The sequence below is a fragment of the Ovis canadensis genome, chromosome 1 (genome assembly GCF_042477335.2).
Source record: "Ovis canadensis isolate MfBH-ARS-UI-01 breed Bighorn chromosome 1, ARS-UI_OviCan_v2, whole genome shotgun sequence".
In the NCBI taxonomy this organism is placed as follows: Eukaryota; Metazoa; Chordata; class Mammalia; order Artiodactyla; family Bovidae; genus Ovis; species Ovis canadensis.
In genome coordinates this window covers 86,888,033-86,911,767 of record NC_091245.1, presented here as the reverse complement: position 1 = coordinate 86,911,767, position 23,735 = coordinate 86,888,033, and the positions used below count along the sequence as shown (strand labels likewise).

At 37.0% G+C, this 23,735-nt stretch overlaps 1 protein-coding gene and 1 non-coding gene across 3 annotated transcripts in view; both read right to left on the bottom strand.

The window, feature by feature from the left end:
* GPSM2 (G protein signaling modulator 2) overlaps positions 1-23,735 on the bottom strand; it is a 49,905-nt gene that overhangs the window by 6,878 nt on the left and 19,292 nt on the right. For both annotated transcript variants that reach the window (XM_069599437.1, XM_069599438.1), the window contains 10 exons: positions 19,035-19,256; positions 18,527-18,662; positions 18,037-18,179; positions 17,016-17,139; positions 16,801-16,916; positions 13,044-13,199; positions 11,826-11,934; positions 10,862-10,991; positions 3,761-3,831; positions 1,895-2,071 (listed from right to left, as the gene is read on the bottom strand). In XM_069599437.1, coding sequence (XP_069455538.1) covers positions 1,895-2,071; positions 3,761-3,831; positions 10,862-10,991; positions 11,826-11,934; positions 13,044-13,199; positions 16,801-16,916; positions 17,016-17,139; positions 18,037-18,179; positions 18,527-18,662; positions 19,035-19,256 — 1,384 coding nt within the window. The remainder of the gene's footprint in view (positions 1-1,894; positions 2,072-3,760; positions 3,832-10,861; positions 10,992-11,825; positions 11,935-13,043; positions 13,200-16,800; positions 16,917-17,015; positions 17,140-18,036; positions 18,180-18,526; positions 18,663-19,034; positions 19,257-23,735) is intronic.
* LOC138431613 (small nucleolar RNA SNORA70) lies at positions 19,897-20,027 on the bottom strand. The gene has a single exon (XR_011253768.1). It is a non-coding gene; the product is annotated as a small nucleolar RNA SNORA70 (small nucleolar RNA).

Below are 23,735 nucleotides of genomic sequence, written 5' to 3'. Positions count from 1 at the left end.
TAGTTATTTCAGTCCAACTAACAAAAAGCATTTCTAATTATTTTACTTTTTGATCCTTGTATTTCTAAAGCTAACTAAGTGTACCTCAGACTTAGGGGAACTGTTACAGATACTGAATGAATTACCCAAGTATCAGTGATATGAACATGTGCCCCAGGTTCAAGTTCAGCTCTTAGTTTCTACAACAGAATTTAAGTAAACTAAGAACTGATAAACTAAGAAAGCGTGTATGTTTTCTTGATATAGTGACTTCTAAGGTCTTTTACTGTAAAGATTTGAAGATCCTGAAAAAACATAAACTTCAAATGAATACTTGAGAAAGAGGGATAGCTATTATACTTTATTTGGAAAGATTCAAAACTAAAATGACTAATAAAGGTCATTTTTCCACAATGATAGTCTTTATTGAAGTACATATATACAAAATATTATGAGCCCTAGGAGAAAGGTGCAATTAATTCTTAGGTGAAACAGCAAAAGCTTACGTGATATTTGAGTTCCTGAGCATAAGCATTTGCAGGGTAAAGATGTTTCATACTGATTAATATGCAATTCCAAAGATTTGTAGTGTTCAGGGGATAATGAACTGAAGGGCAGGCAGGGGTACTGAAGAAGGGGAGAAGAGGAGGCCATGACAAAGGCCTCTGTATGATATGACAGGCTAACAAGCTAATTAAGGCTTATCCTATGTGAAATGAGAGAAGCCTGGTAATAGTCAACTTTAAGCAGTTTTGTACAGAAATCTGGCCCTTCCTGGTTTGAAGAGGTTAATAATGCAGGGAGAGGAATCACTGCAGGTACCTGTTCAAGAAATATGGGTAAGATAAAGTAGTACATTAAGAACTAATACACAGCAGCAGAGATTTCTTAGGGATTAACTGGAAGGGAAGGAGGAAGAGTCGAGAATGACGCCTGCGTTCCCAGCCTGGGTGACAGTGTACATACAGAGCATCCCTTTTACTGAAATAAGGAAAACGAGAAGGCCTGAGGTTTAGGGATGACAAGTATGTGCATAAGCTACAGTCAAATGCATTAATCACTAACAAAAAGACTTTTTCTAGAAGCATGAAGCCTCTTAATTCATAATTCTGCACACTGAAAGACAACAAGGCTCCAAAAATATAGACATCTTCAGTTAGGCTAATTGTGCTTGGTTAAGACCTCAAACCTTGGACTAAGATACTGCCTTCCAGTTGTGCTGTGGATCTACAAAAATATTCCTGGGCCATTTTTATACACCTCAGAATGTTTCCTTTCGTTAGTCATACATGTGTAAGAAACACGTAAAAAGCTGATAGAATCAAGGCAAACACTACAGGGTGCAGATATAAATAAAATCCTGACAACAAGATCAATAGAAATTTGTTAAATAAAAGACTACCACAGTTTTTTCAAAGGTTCTCACTGCTTGAAAAATGGACTTGGTAATTTGAAGTGGCTTCTTTGTAATTTATCTGATCTTTTTTTATCAGAGTGTAGGGTAGCTTAGAGATACCCCTGATACTTAACAGTAATCCAGTGGTATTTTTAAATTTCTAAATATTTTGTTATATTTAATAATATGAGTCCTATGCTCACTTTTAAGCAAAATTGTTTTTAACTTTATTAGAATTTTAGTAATAGAAATAAATAAAAGTTGATGCATGCAGGCAGTTCTCACTTTAAATTAGTATTTAAAAATCCTTGAACATTTGAATTTAATTTGTTCTGACTTCTAAACTGAATGGAGGACATTTTAGTTTCTAGCTTTGAAAAATACAGAAAAGGAAAATACAGAAGACTACTTTGAATAAGAAAGATATTTTACATTGACTATCTGATAATAAATTATAAAAATCCAATATGAATATAAAAAACTCAAAACACAATACTCTAAAACTTATTTTAAACATACCCTTTGAGAATTCGGAATTCGGTGATCAATGGAATTACTAGCGTCTTGGAGAACTTTAGTGGAAGAATTAGTTTTGTATTTTTTCCCCTTCAGTCTGTTGACAAAGAGGAGCTTTGCAGAAGGTTTGGCAATAAGAGGTTTTTGTTTAGCAAGAATTTCACTGTTCCAGTTTTGTACCTACAGAATTATAAATGGAAAACAGGACATCAAAAAAAATCAGTAACTGGGGGCGGGGTTCAATTCCTTTTTGACAATATATCTCACTGTTTTCAAAAGCTTGGACCAAATGTATGCTATTAATTTCTTATTATCAAAATATTAAAGTGGAGGTTTTTAGAAATCTTAATAAGTTTGCCAAAAGTCATAAAAATAAAATTTGGATGGTGAGAGAAGCTGAAATTTTATTCTCAATGTGAGTCACCTGAAAATCAATTACAGCTGGAAAGTTTGAATATCTAGAATTTTTAACCTTAAAAATTGACATCTAAAACTTACGAAGCAGTAGTAATTTTTTGTTGATAAAACTACTGAACTCTTTGACTTTATTAGGTAAAAAAAAAAAATCACAACTTAGAGATAAAGCTTTATCATTTGTCTATTGGAAAATTACAGAGTTGAATCTGATCAGCTTCTCATGGAATTACTGTTAGTACCACTTAGAGATGCACCAAATTAATTTTGCTGCTTATTACTAGGTTCCTACCTACTAGAAGAGGGAAGATCTAAACTGACTTAAAAGTTTTTTGTTTGCTATTTTTTTCAAAAAATACTCTATAGATTTAAAGATTTGAGAATCATACTCACAATATAAGAGGTAAAGATTTGGAGAAAATCACAAAGCCCTTCAGAAGTTAACCAGAAGTTAAAAAAAAAAAACCATTTGTAATTTAAAAAATATATTGGAAATTAGTTCAAATCAGATGTTGGTCTCATGATGACTACTTACACAAAAAATGTCAATATTCAAAAATCATAATAATAGAGCAGAAGATATTTAATGACACAAAGATGTTGATATAGTACTATGTATTATAAAATAGTATCTGTTAATATTCATATAAAATGCAAGATGAAGAAATACAAAAATACTAATTTTCCTTACTTTTGGAAGGAGTGAGTATTGATAATTTTAATTTCCTCGTTGGAAGTTTCCCAAGTTACTATAATAGATATATCTTATAAAAAGTGTTTTAAGAAATATCAATACACCATAAACAAATAAGAGCAAACCATAGCAGTGTAAATGGAGGTGGAAGAAAGCAGCCTAGATTTATTCTTCAGTAACCTTTTTCCCAATTAAGTCCCTTCTCTGTTACTTGAAAAACCAACAAAATCCTAGAGGAGATGCATCTTGAATAAAGAGTTATTGCTTTGTTTAGAAAAGCTTTTCAAAAGTGCAGCCAGGAAAACTAGCTTGATCATAAGTATCATTAATCTTGCCAATAATGTTGCTGGTATTTAGTTGAAAAAGCTTCTTAATCCTTTTTTTTTTTTAACTTTCCTGATCTTTTAATTAAAGAAAAACAAAATAGTGCATGTACATGGTAAAATATTCAAACACTTCAAAACAGTATATAAAGTAAGCATTTCTTATAACCCAGATAGCAGTTTTCCCAGAGGTAATCACTGTTGTCAAGTATCTTACATACCCTTCTAGAAACATGCAATTAGAAAGGATATATATGCATAAAAGTTTTCTTGAACAGATGGCACCATACTGTACACATTGTTTTTGCACTGTACTTGCTTCTTTTCAAAGGAAAATGTTCAAGTGATACCCATATGACAGGACTTAAATTATTTCAATTAAAAAGTTGCTAAAATATTTTAACAGTTCAAGAAATTTAAAACAGAAAAACTGCCAACCTTTTCTGGTGTTAACTTCATAAGCTCCATGTTTTCCATACTGTGTCGGCGTCCAAACTTGGGGCGTGCACCTTTGGAAAAAAAAAGTTAATTCGAATAAACTAAGGAGCCCTTCAGACTGCAAATTCAGCATCACTGTGTTCTTTAAAGTCTGCTACACAAACCCATATGGAAGGAGGAAACATGTATAAACATATATTCTTTCAAGAATAATAATTTTCCACATGAACTAAATGAATAAAACATTTTGATGTAAGGAAGTTAAGATTTTGGTTGGAAACTAACTTTGGTTACTAACATTACCCCTTAATTTAGAAAAGGCATTTCATAATAACTGGTTTTATATGATACACACAGTCTCCTAAAATCCACCCAAACGGTAGAGTAGTTTAAAAGTAAAAACCTAAGGAAAGCATAAGGCCTTCAATTTTGAGGTAAGAATCAAAATAATATCCCCAATACACTTTTCTCAGTTATCTGTTTCCATTTTAAGATCTCCATTGACAATAGATTTACTGCCAGTCAGGAAAAAAAGTTTAATAAAAAGATCTTCAAATACCCTTTCCAAAAAGGTATCATTAAATATGAAAAGTTTTTATAGCCAAGAAATACATGATAATACCCAGTTTAAGGAAAAAACTATGGCCAACACATTAACTCCCCCTTTTGTAACTCACACTATAAAATCCCTCTTCCTCCATAATTTTTTATGTTTTCATTACACAAGATACATCTCTAAGCAATGGAACGTGTTATATCACATTATAGAAATGGTCTCATACTATGTGTTCTCTAACTTGCTTCCTTTGAGCAATCTCATGTTTGTGAGACTCATCTAAGTTGCTGCGAGTAGTTTAGTTTTCATGTGATTTATAGGACTAAGAAAGCATATACCGTTTCTATTGGTGACAGATATTTAGGTTGCTTCCAATTATTTGTTGTAAGCAATATTACTATAGAAATTCTTGGAAATACTTCATATACATTAGCAAGGCTTTGTTCTTGTTTGCATGTCAGACGTGTAACGGAGTGGAGCTGCAGGATCATACGGCTGGTACATCTCCAACTCTAGAATGTTGCCTGACTGCTCTTTTAAGTACAACTTCTACTTCCGTTAACACTGCATAAGGATTTCTATTACCTCTTTGTTTCAAACTGGTATCAGGCCTTTTAATTTTCATCCACCTCATCCACCAATACTACCTCACTATGGTATCCTCTGATTAAGTGAAAGTCACTCATTCGTGTCCGACTCTTTGTGACCTCATAGATAGTCCATGAAATTCTCCAGGCCAGAATACTGGAGTGGGTAGCTGTTCCTTTCTCCAGGGGGTCTTCCCAACCCAAGGATTAAACCCAGGTCTCCCACATTGCAGGTGGATTCTTTATCAGCTAAGCCACTAGGGAAGCATTCCCTGATTAAATGGGTTAAAAAGTGAAAATCGCTCAGTCGTGTCCAACTTTTTGCAACCCCATGGACTATACAGTCCATGGAATTCTCCAGGCCAGAATACTGGAGTGTTAGCCTTTCCCTTCTGGGGATCTTCCCAACCCAGGGATCGAATCCAGGTCTCCCGCATTGAAGGTGGATTCTTTACCAGTTGAGCCACAAGGAAGCCCAAGAATACTGGAGCGGGTAAGGCTAGCCCTTCTCCAGGGGATCTTCCTGACCCAACTGAACCAGGGTCTCCTTCAATGCAGACAGATTCTTTCCCAACTGAGCTATCAGGGAAGCCCACCTTCTCATATATTTATGGGCTATTTGTATTTCTTCTATTCATCACTTTTGCCTATCTTTTAGTTAGGTTATCTGTCTTAATTCATAGGAGTTCTTATACATTGAGGATACAAATCCTTTTTAATCGTTTGTGTTGCAAATGTCCTCTCAGTTTGTGGTTTCTCTTTATGGTTCCTTTTAATGAACGGAAGTTCTTAATTTCAATGTCAGTCTTAATGGTTTTGTTTTTGTGTTTTGAGAAATCCTTCCCCTCTCTGGTATCATGAAGATATTCTCCTTTACTTTCAGAGATAGCATACCGATTGAACAGACCACTCACTCACTGTGATATGACCTTGAGCAATTACCTCTGTATCATTCTGTTTTTCTCATTTGTAAAGAACAATGATACCTACCTTATATATCACTATGTGATGATAAATGCATCATCACTTATAAAGGGGTCAGTCAATGCCTGGTACGCAGTAAGCATTTAGCAAGTGTTAGATGGCTGATCATAATTACTGCTTTAAATCTGTTTTTCATATTTAAATCTTTGGCCCATCAAGAATTTTTATGTGATACTAATTTCCATATATGCAAAGATTAAAAAATATAGAGGCCCTATATCCTATTTGAGCTATTTGTCTCTATGCCAATAACACTGTCTTAATTAGCTTTATAATTTTTATATCTGTACAGAAAGCACTTCTCATTTCTTGTTTTTCATCAGGAATGTTTTGGCTTTGAGTTCTTAGCCCATTTGACCTCACCGAGTTCCATGAAAAAACTGTCATGATTTTCTTGGCAGCACAATGAATATATATCAGTTTGGGAAGAACCGACATCTTCTATAATATTTAGTTTTTTGACAAGAGCAGTTCCTGACAGAAATGTGTTTAAGTTTCCCTTTATACTGGATTTTCTCATTTTTCCTTTCAGTTTAGTTTGTTTGCTTTTGTACATTGAAGTTTCGTTATTAGGCTTACCAGGTATCATACATACATATATAAGGCTTTTTTCTCCCTGGTGAATTGAATTGTTAACCATTGTGAAGTGACTGTCTTCTTAACAAGATCTTTTGCCTTCAAAGTACATCTTATCTGTTATTAGCACAGCTGTACAGCTGTACCAGCTTTTCCTTTATTAGCTTTTCCATGGTACCCTTTTTTTTCCCAATCCTTTTACTGTCAGACTTACATATTTAGTTGGATTTTGCTCTTTTACCAATTGGATACTCCTGTCCTTTAAATGGAACATTTACATTGAATAGAATTACTGACATATTTGGATATTTGAGCTATTTTCTTCTTTATTGTGTTTACTAATACATAATATCATGTATGGATGTGAGAGTTGGACTGTGAAGAAAGCTGAGTGCCGAAGAATTGATGCTTTTGAACTGTGGTGTTGGAGAAGACTCTTGAGAGTCCCTTGGACTGCAAGAAGATCCAACCAGTCCATTTGAAAGGAGACCAGTCCTGGGTGTTCTTTGGAAGGAATGATGCTAAAGCTGAAACTCCAGTACTTTGGCCACCTCATGCGAAGAGTTGACTCATTGGAAAAGACTGATGCTGGGAGGGATTGGGGGCAGGAGGAGAAGGGGACGACAGAGGATGAGATGGCTGGATGGCATCACTGACCCGATGGACGTGAGTCTGAGTGAACTCCGGGAGTTGGTGATGGACAGGGTGGCCTGGCGTGCTGCGATTCATGGGGTCACGAAGAATCAGACACGACTGAGTGACTGAACTGAATATTAATTGATTTCCTGATATTCAGTCCACTTGAATTCCTGTTTATTTTAAATACATTGTGGGCTTGGTTTACTAATATTTTGTTAAGAATTTTTTCATCTATGTTCGTGAGTAAAAATTCGCCTGTAATTTCCCTTTCTTATATATGCTGTCCTTATCTAGTTTGGATATCAAGGTTATACTGTTCTCAGAAAGACCAATAGTGTTCTACTTTTCCAGTTACCTATATAATTTTACAGAAGGTTGGAATCAATTTTCTTAAACATTTGGGAGATCACACTGTAAAATCCCCTTGGCCAGGTATTTTCTCACTGGAAGGATTTTAGATAATGGACCAAATTTCTCTATGGTTTTAGGCATTAGTGATGTCATCCGTTCACATTACATTCTACCATTAGATTTTTCTAGATTCAGTTTTGGTAAGCTTTTTTTTTTTTTTTTTTAGAAACTGTCCATTTCTTCTAGGTTTTCAAATAAAACTATTCAGGATAATCTCTTTATAATGTCTGCTGCAGCTACATTATATCCCTTCTTTCTCTTTTTTTTTTTTTCCCCTCAAATAATCTTGCTGTAGATTTGTTAGTCTTTAACTAAATTTTGGGGTTTTTAAAAATTCTCTCAGGCTTCCCTGGTGGCTCGGTGGTAAAGAATCCACCTGCCAAAGCAGGATACACAGGTTTGATCCCTGGTCCAGGAAGACCCCACATGTGGCAGAGCAACTAAGCCCATGTGCCTCAGCTACTGAGCCTGTGAAAACTACTGAGTCGTCGTGAAAACTACTGAGTCGTCGTGAAAATGACTGCACTTACCAAATGCAATCTACAGATTCAATGCAATCCCCATCAAATTACCAATGGCATTTTTCACAGAACTAGAACAAAACATTTTACAATTTGTATGGAAACACAAAAGACCCTGAATAGCCAAAGCTGGCTTGAGAAAGAATGGAGCTGGAGTAATCAACTGCCTGACTTCAGACTATACCACAAAGCTACAGTCATCAAGAGAGTATGCTGCTAAGTCGCCTCAGTCGTGTTTGACCCTGTGCAACTCCACAGACAGCAGCCTACCAGGTTCCTCTGTCCCTGGGATTCTTCAGGCAAGAATACTGGAGTGGGTTGCCATTTCCTTCTCCAATGTATGAGAGTGAAAAGTGAAAGTGAAGTCGTTCAGTCGTGTCCGACTCTTCAGGACCCGATGGACTGTAGCCTACTAGGCTCCTCCGCCCATGGGATTTTCCAGGCAAGAGTACTGGAGTGGGTTGCCATTGCCTTCTCCATCAAGAGAGTATACAAAGACAGAAATATAGACCAATGGAACAACATAGAAAGCCCAGAGACACACCCACACACCTTATCTTTGATAAAGGAAGCAAGAATATACAATGAGGAAAAGATAGTTTCTTCAATAACTGGTGCTGGGAACACTGGACAGCTACATGTAAAAGAATGAAATTAGACACTTTCCAACACCATGCACAAAGAAAAACTCAAAATGGCTTAAAGACCTAAATGTAAGACCAGAAACTATAAAACCCTTAGAGGAAAACATAGGCAGAACACTGTAGGATATAAATCACAGCAAGATCCTCTGACTCAACTCCTAGAATAACAGAAATAGAAGCAAAAATAAACATGTGGGACCTAATCAACAGCTTTTGCACAGCAAAGGCAACTACAGACAAGGTGAAAAGACAGCCCTCAGAATGGGAGAAAATAATAGCAAATGAAACAACTGACAAAGGATTAGTTTCCAAATATACAAGCAGCTCATGCAACGCAATACCAGAAAAACAAACAACCCAGTCAAAAAGTGGGCAAAAAACCTAAATAGACATGTAGGTGGTTTAATCACTAAGTCGTGTCTGACACTTGAGACTCCATGGATTGTAGCCCAATAGGCTCCTATGTGCATGGGATTTCCCAGGCAAGAATACTGGAGCAAGTTACCGTTTCCTCCTCCAGGGGATGGAACCTGGGTCTCCAGCACTGCAGGTGGAGACACCATCTGAGTCACCAGGGAAGCCTGTAGCCACTAGCCATATGTGGCTTCTAAAACTTTAAATAGTATTTAAAAATTCACTTCTTTTTGCACTAGCCACATTTCAAGTGCTCAACAGCTACATATGGCTAGAGGCTATTCTAGTGGACAGCACAGATACAGAACATCTTAATCTTCACAGAAAGTTTTATTAGCATGGATCTAGAGTGTAGGATAAGAGGGAAAAGGATAACATTAGAAAGGAAGGAAGGATATAATAGGCAGAAAATAGAAAAGGAAAGAGGGAAGAGAAAAGGTCAGCAACCAAACCCCAGGCACCACAGATGTCAAGGATGGAAACGTGAGAAAGAGAGGAGAGTTATGAAGATGGGTGGTCAAGTGAGGTGGAGGCAAACCAGAGAGAAGTTAAGCCTGGAGGCCAAATGAATGAAGCACTTGAAAAGGCAATGATCAGCTGTAGGAAATACTGCTGAGAAATCAAATAAGCTGACATCTAAAACTGACCATTGTATTTGGTAAAATGGAGGTCTCTGGTACCTTGAAAAGGTCTTAGTGTCATTATGGGGCCAAAGTCAAGAGTCCAGTGATTCTGAGTAAGACTCCAGTGGGTTGAAGAGAGAATGGGAGGAGAATATGACAAGGAACAGTGATATTATTTTCAAGTTTTGTCATAGAGGGGAACAAAGGAATTGATCTATAGCTAGAGGGATCCATGAGGACACGTGATCATTCGTTAAAATATGAGAAGCTATTACAACTTAACCTACTTGAAAATTAAACACAGGAAAACCTTTTAGTCTATTATTCAATTACAAAGTACAAGGTTGAGTTTACCATACTGTTCATACTTCACTATCATTTTTCAACTAAATGTTCTTTCAAAGTCTTAATCAGGTAACTAGCCACTGATTCTTTCTTTTCCTTCTTGCTTTTCTTTGTATGGGTTAGAGGAGGATACTGCAAAGATAAAAGCTAGATTTTTCACTGACTTTCAAGTTCAAAACATGTCTGTGTCAGTAATTTTTTTCAGACTGAGAATTTTTAAAGCCTAAGCTGAATATTTAATGGAACTCACATAAAATTACATATAAATGGTATTCAAAACTGTGATTCTAATCTTAATTTTATTTTTTTAATCAAAAGGGTTTTTTCCCCACTTAGAAACAGTAGCATATTTTTTCCTGTGACAACATCAAAACCAAATCAGCATCTAAAGAAAATTTCTAGGTTTTCTGAATTAAAAAAAAAAAAAATCCTAGGAGATTTTCCCTTAGAAACGAAATGAGGGGAAAAAACCTAAACAAATGTTAAATATGTAAAGACATTAAAATTTAAAAGGTTAAATAGGTAAAATTTTTAATTTTTGTTTCAAATTTATAAATTTTTGAACCAGCCTACAGATACAGAATTTAAATGTATTTTTACAAAAAAACTATACCTTCACCATATTCATGATAAAAGCTATAAAATAGGGTATATTGATAAGTTAATGGGACAGTGGTAAAGCAAAAAGGTATAAAAAGTTCCTATGTTATGTATCTTCCTGGATATGGTAAACTTGAAATAAGTAATTTAAATATAAATCTTAAGGATAAAGAAATTGGGTTTTGAAGACCTAATACTTACCATGCAAACTGTTATCGATTTCAATATTTTCTGATATCACTGAATTGTTTGTGCTGTAGCTCAGACCAAGAACCATTTGAAGGTCTGAGAGATTCAGTCGTGCTGTAAGCTCTCCACTTCTATCTCCAACCTACAACCACAAGCATTTATTTATATATTTAGAGTAGTATTTAAAGTAAAGAATGGTGAAGATTAGTTGAAAATATTGTGAACCGAAAACTGGAAGAAAATACGGAGAAATGAAAATAGTTATTTTAGAATTATAATACTAGGAATGAAATGGTTTTTTCCATTACTACTATTTTAAAGAAGAAAGAAAAGGAAAGTTTCTAAACTATGGCAGTAGGACTGATGAATATATTTTATCAACTGTCCTCTAAATATTAGACTGCTCTCAATCTCTGTGATCAACTAAATAATAATGTAGGCTATTCTGTGACATGTGAACTTGGCATCGCATGAACAGAATTTCCTTATAATATTTATTTCCATACTGTAGTAACAGTATTAAACCAGCACTAGACATTATACTAGGCACTTTTATATACTTTATCTCTAATCCTTATAACAATTTGCAAAGCAGTTATTATTCCCATTTTACAGATGAAAGAATGATGCTCAGAAAAGGTTTCCAAGCTCAAACAGCCAGCAAATGGCAGAAGTGTAACAGGAACCAGTCCTTGATTCTAAAAGCCATCTTCTTCCTGTCATACCATGCTCCTTTTCCACATAGAGATGGGGGACAGTGGAGATAAGTCAGTAATCCTCTCACTCCTCTATCCTACATCAAGGCCAGAGCAAACATACCTCTGATCTATATCTTAAAATGCTTTCAGTTCTTATGCCTAGGGAACAATATATAATTAAATTTATTACTCGGCCATATAGCAGGATTCTAGATCAATAATATGGCTGCAGATCTGTGAATCACAACAGCACAAATAACCATTTTTTAGTTTCATACCTCTCTTGAAATTTCCAAGTGTTTTTCAGCAAAATGCATCGCTTGGTCATGATTTCCTAGAGCTGTGTATGCATTTCCTAAGCTCCAACATGCTCTTCCTTCACCAATTCTACAAAATCATTCAAAGTTAACATACAGTTATCTGAAAGGAAGTCGGTGTGAAGAATAAAATCTATCAAGTAGTAATTAAAGGTATAAAACAATTTTTTGAATTTATTTGGTCTTTCTTATAAAGAACAAACTATCGTAATACTAGAGCTATACAGTTGGTCTGCTTCAGGTTCTGCATCTGGGGATTCAACCGTGATCTGAGAAACTCTTGGATCTGGAGGGCCGGTTGTACTACACCATTTTACACAAGAGACTTGAGTCTCCATGGCTTTTGGTATCAACAGGGGTCCTGGAATCTTAACTACCATAGATATCAAGGGACAACTGTGTTAAAATATCCAGATAATACTGAACTCAGAGTCAAGTTTTAAAATGGAAAAGATCCTTTTTAAACATGTAGTGTATTATAAATAAAGTCCCAGGGATAGGTCTTGTAATTCAAATACCCCATTTTCTTTCTATGACAGCCTTACTGGGTAATCCACAAGGAAGACAGAACTCACTATCTCTTGAATTAGCATATTTCATTTTAAATAAATATATAAATTCTTCACACTGAAATAAAAATCTATCCTATTTAAAGCAAATGTCAGAAACTAAAGTCCTGCACAAAAATTCTCTTTTCTCATATAGCTAAAAAAACAAAAAGAATTAGCCATCAACATTTAAAAATCAGGATATTTTATATAAAACTCAGAACTCTTCCCTTCTCTTGAAAAAAGAGGTGGCTTTGGATCCTTATTCCTGGCCTGCGACACTTAGCTGGAGTCAAATAGCAGCTGTCCCCTTAACATTAGGAGTAATATCGAATTTCACCACTATTTCCACACTGATCTAGTCAGGAGGACCTTTGCAGACATGTGTGTTTGTGACCTATTTACTGATCTTGGTTCAAGATTATATGGAACCAGTCAAATCCTCTAATATGTGCTAGCCCTTCAAAACATATGCTAGCATACAGAGAATGCTACTGAAACAGAGAAGATACCTTATAAAGAAATTAAAAAGAAAACAAAGCAAACCAAAACAGAAACTTAAAGGAAAAATTCTAGGGATTCAACAATATATCTATATTTTATCATAACAATAAAAAGGTGTAGAACTTACCTATCATTAAGCTCTTGAGCAATTGTTAAGTGCTTCAGATGATAATCAATGGCCTTCTCATAGTCTTGAAGTAAAGTATATGTGTTTCCAAGACTGTAGCACGACTGTGCTTCTATAGCTCTGTCTTTAAGCTGGCGAGCCAATAGTAGAGTCTTTCTGAAAAAACAAATTAATTCCTACATAAAGATAATTTTTATTATTGTAAACATATAATAAAACTCACTTTTCCTCCTGTCTTTAAAGTAAATCTACTTTAGGGCCTAATATCCCATACTTTCTCCCCTACTTCTAGGTAAAATGAAAAGACGTCCTTGAAACACAAAAAACAAATCCAGACTTTTAGAATAAATGTAAGAGTCCTATTAATTCCCCAGATAAAAGAAGAATTGATCCATGAGCTCAAGTGCCTCTAAAGATTAACAGTATTTTTAACATTAAAAAAAACCTTTCCCTGTTGCTAAAGAATTGATGCTTTTGAACGGTGGTGTTGGAGAAGACTCTTGAGAGTCCCTTGGACTGCAAGGAGATCCAGCCAGTCCATTCTAAAGAAAATCAGTCCTGAATATTCATTGGAAGGACCAGTGTTGAAGCTGAAACTCCAATACTTTGGCCACCTGATGTGAAGCGCTGTCTCAACTGAAAAGACCCTGATGCTGGAAAAGACTGAAGGCCCGAGTAGAAGGGGACAACAGAGGATGAGATGGTTGGATGGCATCACCGACTTAATGGAAATGAGTTTGAGTAAACTCCGGGCATTGGTGATGGAGGGAGGCCTGGCATGCTGCAGTCCATGGGGTCACAAAGAGTCGGACACAACTGAGCGACTGAACTGAACTTCCCTGTTGCAGTGCAATAACATTAAGTCAGTTTGTCTACATACATCATACTGTTGCCTTTACATTTTGTCAAAACTGAAAATACTTAATGTAAATTGCTTTGTATAGGCCATAAGTCACCAATTCATGAAAAATATGAAATGCCACATTTAAATATTAACCAAGAAACATCAATAACCTCAGATATGCAGATGACACCACCCTTATGGCAGAAAGTGAAGAGGAGCTAAAAAGCCTCTTGATGAAAGTGAAAGAGGAGAGTGAAAAAGTTGGCTTAAAGCTCAATATTCAGAAAATGAAGATCATGGCATCTGGTCCCATCACTTCATGGGAAATAGATGGGGAAACAGTGGAAACAGTGTCAGACTTTATTTTTTGGGGCTCCAAAATCACTGCAGATGGTGACTGCAGCCATGAAATTAAAAGACGCTTACTCCTTGGAAGAAAAGTTATGACCAACCTAGATAGTATATTCAAAAGCAGAGACACTACTTAGCCGACTAAGGTCCGGCTAGTCAAGGCTATGGTTTTTCCTGTAGTCATGTATGGACGTGAGAATTGGACTGTGAAGAAGGCTGAGCACCGAAGAATTGATGCGTTTGAACTGTGGTGTTGGAGAAGACTCTTGAGGGTCCCTTGGACTGCAAGGAGAGCCAATCAGTCCGTTCTGAAGGAGATCAACCCTGGGATTTCTTTGGAAGGAATGATGCTAAAGCTGAAGCTCCAGTACTTTGGACACCTCATGGGAAGAGTTGACTCATTGGAAAAGACTCTGATGCTGGGAGAGATTGGGGGGCAGGAGGAGAAGGAGACGACCCAGGATGAGATGGCTGGATGGCATCACAGACTCGATGGACGTGAATCTGAGTGAATTCCAGGAGTTGGTGATGGACAGGGAGGCCTGGCATGCTGCGATTCATGGGGTCGCAAAGAGTCAGACACGACTGAGCGACTGAGCTGAACTGAACCTTGTGGAATCACCAATGAGAAGCCAGTGCAGTAGTTAAGAGCATGGGCCCTAGAGCCAGGCTGACTGGGTTCAAATCCCAGCTTTGTGAGTTAGTATATCTGTAACTGGGACAAGTCACTCACCCTCTCTATGCACTAGTTTCGTCGTATGTAAGAAACAAGTTTTGTTAGGATTAAATGAATTAGTATATATAATGTGCTTAGCATAGCATCTTGCTCCCAGCAGAAGCTAATAAGTATCAGTGTTTTGTTATTATTATCATCAGTGCTTCAATCTACAGATGCTTTTGGAGCCAGTAATATAAATGACTCTTTCCTATAATTTCTGCCAAACAGTATAAATACTTCATATCATTTTAACTATATGAAAAATATGTATATGATAATATGATAGTTCTAGTAAGCAAACAAACCTGAAATTATTTAATGATGATACTTTCAAATTTGTCACCCAGCGAGGCTACACACTTACTCTAACATTGCCTGTCCTTGCAAACATTTTTGGAAGACTTTTGGAATTGTCTTCTGATCCTGTGACACAATCCTTTCTGGCATACGGTTATCCTTTGAGAATACAGTTAATTTGAAAGTGGTTGGAAGTCTTTCTATAACCAAACTCTGTTACTAAAGTAGGTTTACCAACTACTGTTTCTATCCTTTCTATTAAAGACCTATAATATTAAGATAGTTTTCCAGTGTGGCTCTGAAAACAATTCCAAAGAAGAGTTCCAAAAATATTTTTAACCAGTATTTTTGTAACATGTATTAAGTTCTGAGTTCTCCTTGCTTGTGGATGTGTTGGAGCAGGAGTAAGTTTCATTACTTTATACTCATGCTGCTTTAGTCAAACAGCCACCATCTCTACTTTATTACCAAACTTTTCAGTATTTAATACAAATACATCATTTGTTAAGACTTTTCTATGTCTTTTGGATTTAAAATATAAAAAACTTTTATATTTAAAATAAAAGTATATACTCTTTGTATAGTGATATATTTTATTTAGAAGGTTATTTCACATCTAACTGGTCAATCAACAAATACCAACCATTAGTTGAAGTTTAAATGGGATGACATTCTAGTTTTTAACATGGACCTAAAGCAATTTTACTTTTTTTTTTTAGATAAACTTTCCAGATCTCTCTCACATTAGACTTTTTAACAAAATATAAATCAGTCACTGTGTCTTTGGTTCAGTCATATTGGCTTCTGCCTAAGGCCTGTATGGACCTTCAATTCCCACTAATTAGAGAAAACACCAAACAATCTAGAAAGCAAAGATGAGGCAAAATGGAGCAGTCCAAACTTTGCTATCATGTATGGTTCAAGCCTACCAATAGCTTAAAAAGACTCTGTCTCAGAAGAAGCTGGGAGTGCTACTCAAGTGAAAGGGCCTCAGCTTATAGAGAGAACCAAAGATAGGCAGAGAGGGTGGGAGAAGTACTCGAGAAGATGTTAGGATGAGGTGGGGGAAATTCAGCAATTGCTGGAGGAAACTAGGGCATCTGTTTGTTACCAGGCTTCATGTGGCCTCTCTGCAAACCCATAATTGGTGGTGGGGGAGCATGTAAATATATACACCACACATGCTGAACCAGTGTAAAAGACTTTACATGTTTAGAATGTCACTGAAAACAGTTTTAAAGATAAAAACTAATAAAAATATAAAGGGGCTATGCTGCTGCTACTAGCTGTTAACAATAATACGTATCGAGCACTGTGTGCCAAGTACTGTGCTAAATAAATGCTTAATGTATTCTTTCATTCAGTCCTCATAACAATCCCCAGAGCAAAGTACTGATATCTTTGATTACAGATGAGAAGACTGAGACTTAGAGAGCCAAAGGTCCTGCTGCTTAAATGCACCAAAAAAGTTATAAACCCAAAGCCTATGATTTATTGGACTGCATAACTAACCATTTTACATTTATCTACAGAAATATTAGACTAACTTGTAGTATTCAGAGGCAGTTTCAAATTCACCAAGAAAAATATACGCATTTCCAAGGTTGCTGTATGCTCTTCTTTCAGCTGCTTTATCTCCAAATTCTTTTGCAATAAGGAGACGCTGAAACAGAAAGTTTTGATTAGATAAAACTAAAGAAAATCTGAAAGCTGTTCAGAACACTGATGAGGAAAATGTTCTGTCTCCAAAGCCTTACTATACCTGTTCATGAGCTATAACTGCATCCCTGAAGTTGCCAAGGAGGTAATGCGTGTTTCCAAGATTTCCAAAGGCACGTCCTTGGGCTGCTCGGTCACCCAAAGCAGTCACTAGTGATAGGTTTTCCCTAAGTGATAACAAAGAGTTTTTTTTTTTAAAAACAAACAAACAAGGTTGAGAAAACCATTTATTGATTTTTGTTTACAAATCGAATTCTTTTATTTATTTATTTATTTTACGGGCGGGAGTAGTCTGAATTGGGTTATGAGGCCCCCACGCAGGGCACCTCACCTCAGCCGTTGAACTCACTTCACTGGTGGTGAGTCTGTTCCAAACTCCGGCTAAGGAGGCATTTGCCAGGCCCCTCTGCAAGGGCAAGGTCCATAGCATCTCCTGCCCAGTCTGCCCTCACACGGAGCCCTGTTCTCTGGGAACTCACCTCCCTGAAGCTCAGGGAAGGCCCTGTTAGGGCCGCTCTATTGGCCCTAGTCTCAGACCTTCCCAAGGGACATGGGATAGAGTGACTAAGCACACTCAGCTCCTAGCCCTACTGATGAGCTTCCCTACAAATTGAATTCTTTATAGGAAAAAAAAAATGTAAATAAGCTTACAGCCATAATGTGCCAGATTTTAATGATATGTCTATGCTGGAGGGTGGTTACAGGAAATAACTGGGAATATTTTACTCAACCATTCAGGTAGGTTTCTTCTCAGAGTCCAGGACAGAGTAATCTTAGAACCTATACCGCTAAGTTCTATGAAAGTCTGTTGATAAAAGACTCCGAATAACCTAAGACTCACTACTGGTATTTCTTATTTGTGCCACTAAGTGGCACTGGTCTGCAGTTTAAATGAAAGTTTTCCTGGGTAGGGAGGAGATTACTACTAAGAGAACACTGTAACATTTTAGCAGCAACTTGATGGTTTATTTTACTTACTGGTCTATGATTTTAAAATGTCTGCCAAACTTAAAAACTTTACTACTGTCTGAGGTGGACCACATGACTGCATCAGGGCTACTCACTCATAATAATCCACGGCTGCCTGCAGAGCATTTCTTACTTCGTCTGGAAATTCTCCTACATCCTGAGGACCAGGGCAGCCAAAACTTTTCCCTTTGGCATGATACACATTTCCAAGGTTGTAAAGTGCTCTTGCTTCTCCCACCTAGACGAAGATATCAGCAGTTTACATTTTGAAATCAGAGGCCAGTATTACAATGCTTATTATATATACTTATTTGTAACATCCTTGATATTATGGTCAAGAGAAAAAAATGTTTACATCAGCCATCCATACAGAACCACAAAACATATGACCATGTATGAAAGAAGGACCTCTTACGATTTCTTTTTCTCATCTATTAAAAATTTTTTTGTTTCTCTTCTCTCATTTTTCTATACTTTCTTTTTAGTATTAACTTTTAGATAAACTACAGAATAATTAAATAGGATTAAAACACAAAGCAATTTCAATGAAAACATTTGGCCTGCCATCTGAGGTTTCCTCATTACCTTGTCATTAAGCTCTCTGGAAATATCCAGGTGTCGCTGACAACAAACTATAGCTTCATCAAAATTCCCAAGAACTTTTAAAGTATTTCCCAGATTACCACTAGCTTTAGCTTCCCCCAACTGGTCTCCAATAGTCCTGGGGTTTAAAGAAAAGAAAACAATGTGTTAAAATATAAAGCAGCCAGAATACAGTTTTCCCTAGAGAACAGTTGACATGCTTAAGGTAAGAAAGACTCATTATTCTTAAAACCAACTTTAAATAAAAATTTTAAACTTACATTTCTGTATTTAAAGATAATTTTCATTCACTTAATTAAACTCTAACATCATTTCACCACTATTCATTTACTTAATTAAACTGTGTTCAGCCTAAAGATTAGTTTTTAAATGGAATGCTAATGAACTAAAACTCATTAAATGTACTATTCATTTTTTTAATTGAATGAAAATGTTTCTTAAAGTGACAGTTAATTGAGGGATAAAGTATGAAAAAGCTTAAATTAATTACCTTGCAAGAGTTAAATCATGATGATGGTATTCTAGTGCTTTGGCATAATCATGCAAATAGAAATAAGCATTGCCCAGCTGGCTGTAAATAGCGCTAAGAGTTTTTAAGTCTTCAGTTCCGACTTGAACTGCAGCTTCAAAGAATGACACACCAGCACGGCAGTCTCCAGATTTACACAGACGCTCCCCTTCCAAGGCCAGTTCAAGGCAAGAGGCTTCCATTCTATAAAATTACATAGGACAGACATTTACAACATTACATTACAACTGCATCACAGTGTCTTTAACTTCCAACAGTAGAATTTCAATGCGGACTGTGGCAATTCTTGCTTACAACAGCTGTCTCTACAACTGAAGTATATACACACTACTGATAAAACAGCAAACTTTATAGCAAAAGCTAATCTGCCTATTCAAATGTCTCTCAACCACAAAGGTCTTTTTTTTGGAAGGAAGTAGGGTTTATTGGTGGGCGTGAGTGAGGAGGGGACAGCACCAGGGCTCTCATGAGTGCGGGGCCCGCCATCTGTTCAGAGAGCTGCGATCAGGGACGCACTTGGCCTCACAGCCATCTGGGATAAGCCACTTTCCTGCCACCGTGTTTTCAAGTTCATCGACACTAAACCTAGTAGATCCCCACTCCTGGGGAGATGTGGATCTTCCGGTGGCCAGAGAACTTGAATTTGGCCCTGCAGAGAGCCTCAGTCACATGCTCCTTGTTCTGTAGCTTGGTGCAGATGGATGTTATGACTTGGCCAACACGGACCATGGCCACTGCGCCCTGGGGCTTTCCAAAGGCACTCTGCATACCTGTCTGGAGCCAAGACTGGGGACAGCAAGCCAGTCATGAGTGTCCACTAAAGGGGTGTCTCCAAGGTCCCTTAGGACAACCTGGAGAGCAACAGGCTGCATATACTACCGAGGAGGGTGCTGATGCAGCCACTGCACACTGGGCCCCCATGGGGAAAAGAACACAAGAGGTCTTTTTTTATAGGATAGCCAAACATCTCTATATGGAGCTGATGAAATAAAATTCACGTTTTACGGCAAGAGGAGGAAGACTTAAATAAGATTTTTCTTCTGCTCATTTGGCCTCCTTCCTCCCCTTTTGTGTGTGTTGCGCATCTGCATTAACCAGACCTCCTTAGAGATAAGATTCCTTCTCAGTCTCATCAGGGGTCACAACAACCCCTTAGGAGGTCTTGTAAGGAGCCACAGTGATCCATTACACATTTCTTGCTTTGTACAGGTAGATGTGGATTGTGAAAAATGTCAGTAATATGTCATCTAATGTACAGTGCTTGGACCTCAAAGGGACAGAACAATTCTCTGAGTTTTCTGAGAGGTGTTCCCAGGTTATAATCCTCAATTTGGCTTGAATAAAATATTTCATTTCTTTCTTAGATCCATGGATTACTTTCTTTTTGTCAACAGAGCTCATTCTAACTGGCTCACCCAGAGCAACCTGTTTTACTAATGAGAGAATCTAAAATAGTGTTTCCTAAACTGTTCTGAGTTATGGCAGAGTAACGGACTTTCTGGGAGTTTGGGGAGAAAAGGAATGCCTGTGGGAGGAGAAGTCCTTTAAGTAATACTCTTCTCTATCCAGGTATGCAGGTGATCTACTCAGCCCCTCCAACCACACATCTCCACATCATACTCAGGTGAACTCAGATGCGTGCAGGCATGCGTGCACACACACACACACACACACACACACACTCCTTCCTTGTCTTACCACCACAGGTTCACCTATACTGTAGAAAAATAGAAGAGCAAAATATCTGCAGGTACAAGGTACATTCCCATGAAAGAAGTGTTAAGAAACCTTATGTTAGAAAGCAATGATTTAAAGATTTGCAGAATTCTAATTCTCAAAGTCTGTCACTAAATTTTTAAAGTCAGAAGAATTAAGTTACTATAAATATATCTAAGAGAAAAAACACCAATACTTCTAATTCTAATCCTACACTTTAGTAGGTGCTCTTCACCAAAGTTGCCATGGTGGGGCTTCAACATTTTCATGATTTCTGCCATGTCTATGTACCACGCAATCATTCACTTAAATGTATTTCTGTATTTGGCAGATTCCTTTCAATTGGTATGTGCCATTGACTGGTTTCTCTGGTGGCTCAGACAGTAAAGAATCTGCCTGCAACGTGGGAGACCTGGGTTCAGTCCCTGGGTTGGGAAGATCCCCTAGAGGAGGGCATGGCAACCCACTCCAGTATTCTTGCCTGGAGAATCCCCATGGACAGAGGGACCTGGTGGGTTGCAGTCCATGGGGTTGCAAAGAGTCGGACATGACTCAGTGACTAAGCATAGCACATTAAAAAAAAAAAAAAATCTAGCTTCATCCAAAGCAGGATCCATGAAATTGAGTTTGATGTGATACTCACTTTCCTAATGCACATCAAAACAAATATGTAACTATTAAGACAGGGTGCTCAGGGCTGGTGCACTGGGATGACCCTGAGGGATGGGATGGGGAGGGAGGTGGGTGGGAGGTTCAGGATGAGGAACACATGTACACCCATGGCTGATTCATGTGAATGTATGGCAAAAACCACCACAATATTGTAAAGTAATTAGCCTTCAATTAAAAAAAAAAGTGAGTAAAATAAACTTAGGTACTACCAGTGGTATACCACCACCCTTTGGAAGACTCTGATTTAGCTCATTAAGCATTTTACTGTTTAGAGCAGCACTAAATTACTTCTTACTAGAACTGTCTTTGAGCAACTCCACAGGAGTTCTTGACCCCGGCTGCACAATAGTAGAGCTCACGTGGAGCACTTGTTAAAACTCAACTCTGGGTCCCACTCCCCTGGGCATGAGGTATGCCCTCAGAATTGTTTAAAAGCTCCCAAGTAATTCCAATGTACAAGCCAGGGTTGAGAATCACTCCTGTAACAGGAAATGTTACATTACTGTTTCTATTAACAAATTTTAAGCATAATACCAATTATGGAAAAAATTATATGTTGAGCAGTTTCACCACTAGGAGTTTATTTTAAAGCTACATCAATACAAATTTCAAAGGATGGTAACAGAAGCGAAAAACCACAGTTTAAACGCCCATCAACAGAGTATTGGTTTAAAAAATTACATGCCACCATACGACAGAACACTAGTGATGGCACATGGCTTCGCCAAGGGAGAGAGAGAGAGAGAGAGAGACTGTCGTCACCTGCGGAACCATCAATCCAGGATGATTAGGTTGCTGGCCAGGAAATTAATTTAAAAAAAAAAAGGCTATTGAAACAAATGTATTTTTAAAGCGGGACAAAAAAATTAACATAAAAATTTCTCTGCCATTTGAGCCACTACGTCGTGCATTGTGTATCTGCGTAATACATTAACTGGACCCCCTTAGAAGACACAGGAATTCCTACTTGCCCCTCCCCCCACCAGAAGGCAACTACTCCTGGAGCTAGCACAGAACTCCCTAAGAGAAAACATTTTTCTCAGTCCTGTAAGGGGTCACAGTAATCCACTACTCACCTTGTTGGGTGATGTAAACTGTCAACATGCTACTTTGATGTAAAACTCTCCCTGTCTCAAAAACTTGTATTACTGTGCCTTGACTTCTCAGGCAGAGTAGTCCTTAAAGCTGTCTGAAAGACTGTCTCCAGAGTTATAATCCTCCAGTTAGCACAAATAATTTCCCTTTCCTTCTAAGACTGACTAATGATTAACTTTTCTGTCAGAACTCTTCATATATAGGATGTGTAAAAATTGGAAGTTAATAACAGTATATCCATATAAAACAGAGAAGCATCTTCTTCAGATAAATATCTTCGCCACAAACATTTGATGCTCTGAACTTCAATTTACACAACACTATAATGGAACCATCGATCCAAATGCTGTTGCACCCCATAAAACTCAACTATAAGGCTGAACGGCACCCTAAGGATTACAAATTTTTTAAAAGGTATTTTACATAATTCTCATTGCAAACAGTGACTGCTACCTGGAACCCTGCTGGCTACACTGCCGTCCTCAAAGGTGAGAGTGCCCTACAGGACAATCTACCTTAAAAATAATTTCAGTAACAAATGTTCAAAATAAAGCTCCAACTCTCTAGCTTATGAGTTTATTTTGACATATAGTATAGTTCTGATGTATTTTATTGGAAGAGAAGTCAATGTTCTGGCAAAGTCTCCAACACCTCAAATTTAGCTAATTGCAAAATAGTGAAGGAAGGTTGGTTTATAAATTTTTTAGAAGATCATTAAATAGTAACAGAGAAAGTAATTTCATATCCTCTCTGTCTCTATGAGAGAATAGAATTACTTCATCTGTTTACCAGTTGGGTTGAAAACAAAGAACATACGAAGATTAGAAGACAAGTCAGGAAAATATCTCTCCATTAAAATATATCCCACATATAAAGTTTTCTTTTCATTCTTCCTAATGGCCCACTGAATTATATAATCAAAAAAAAGTACATTTCTAGTAAGTATAAAGACAGCACTACTATTTTTGACTGAAATGTTTACATTTTTGTCAACAGATTGAACATTACAGCTTTAAATCTTCATCTTCTGTACAATCTCACAACATTTCAACTTATTTTAACTTTTATGTTTTATTATTTTTTACTTTCCTCCTACAACTTGATTTTTTTCTTTACTTCCTTCTTTTTGGTTTCTTGTGTTTACAGTATATCAATGAAAGCAAAAGAAGATTAAAATCT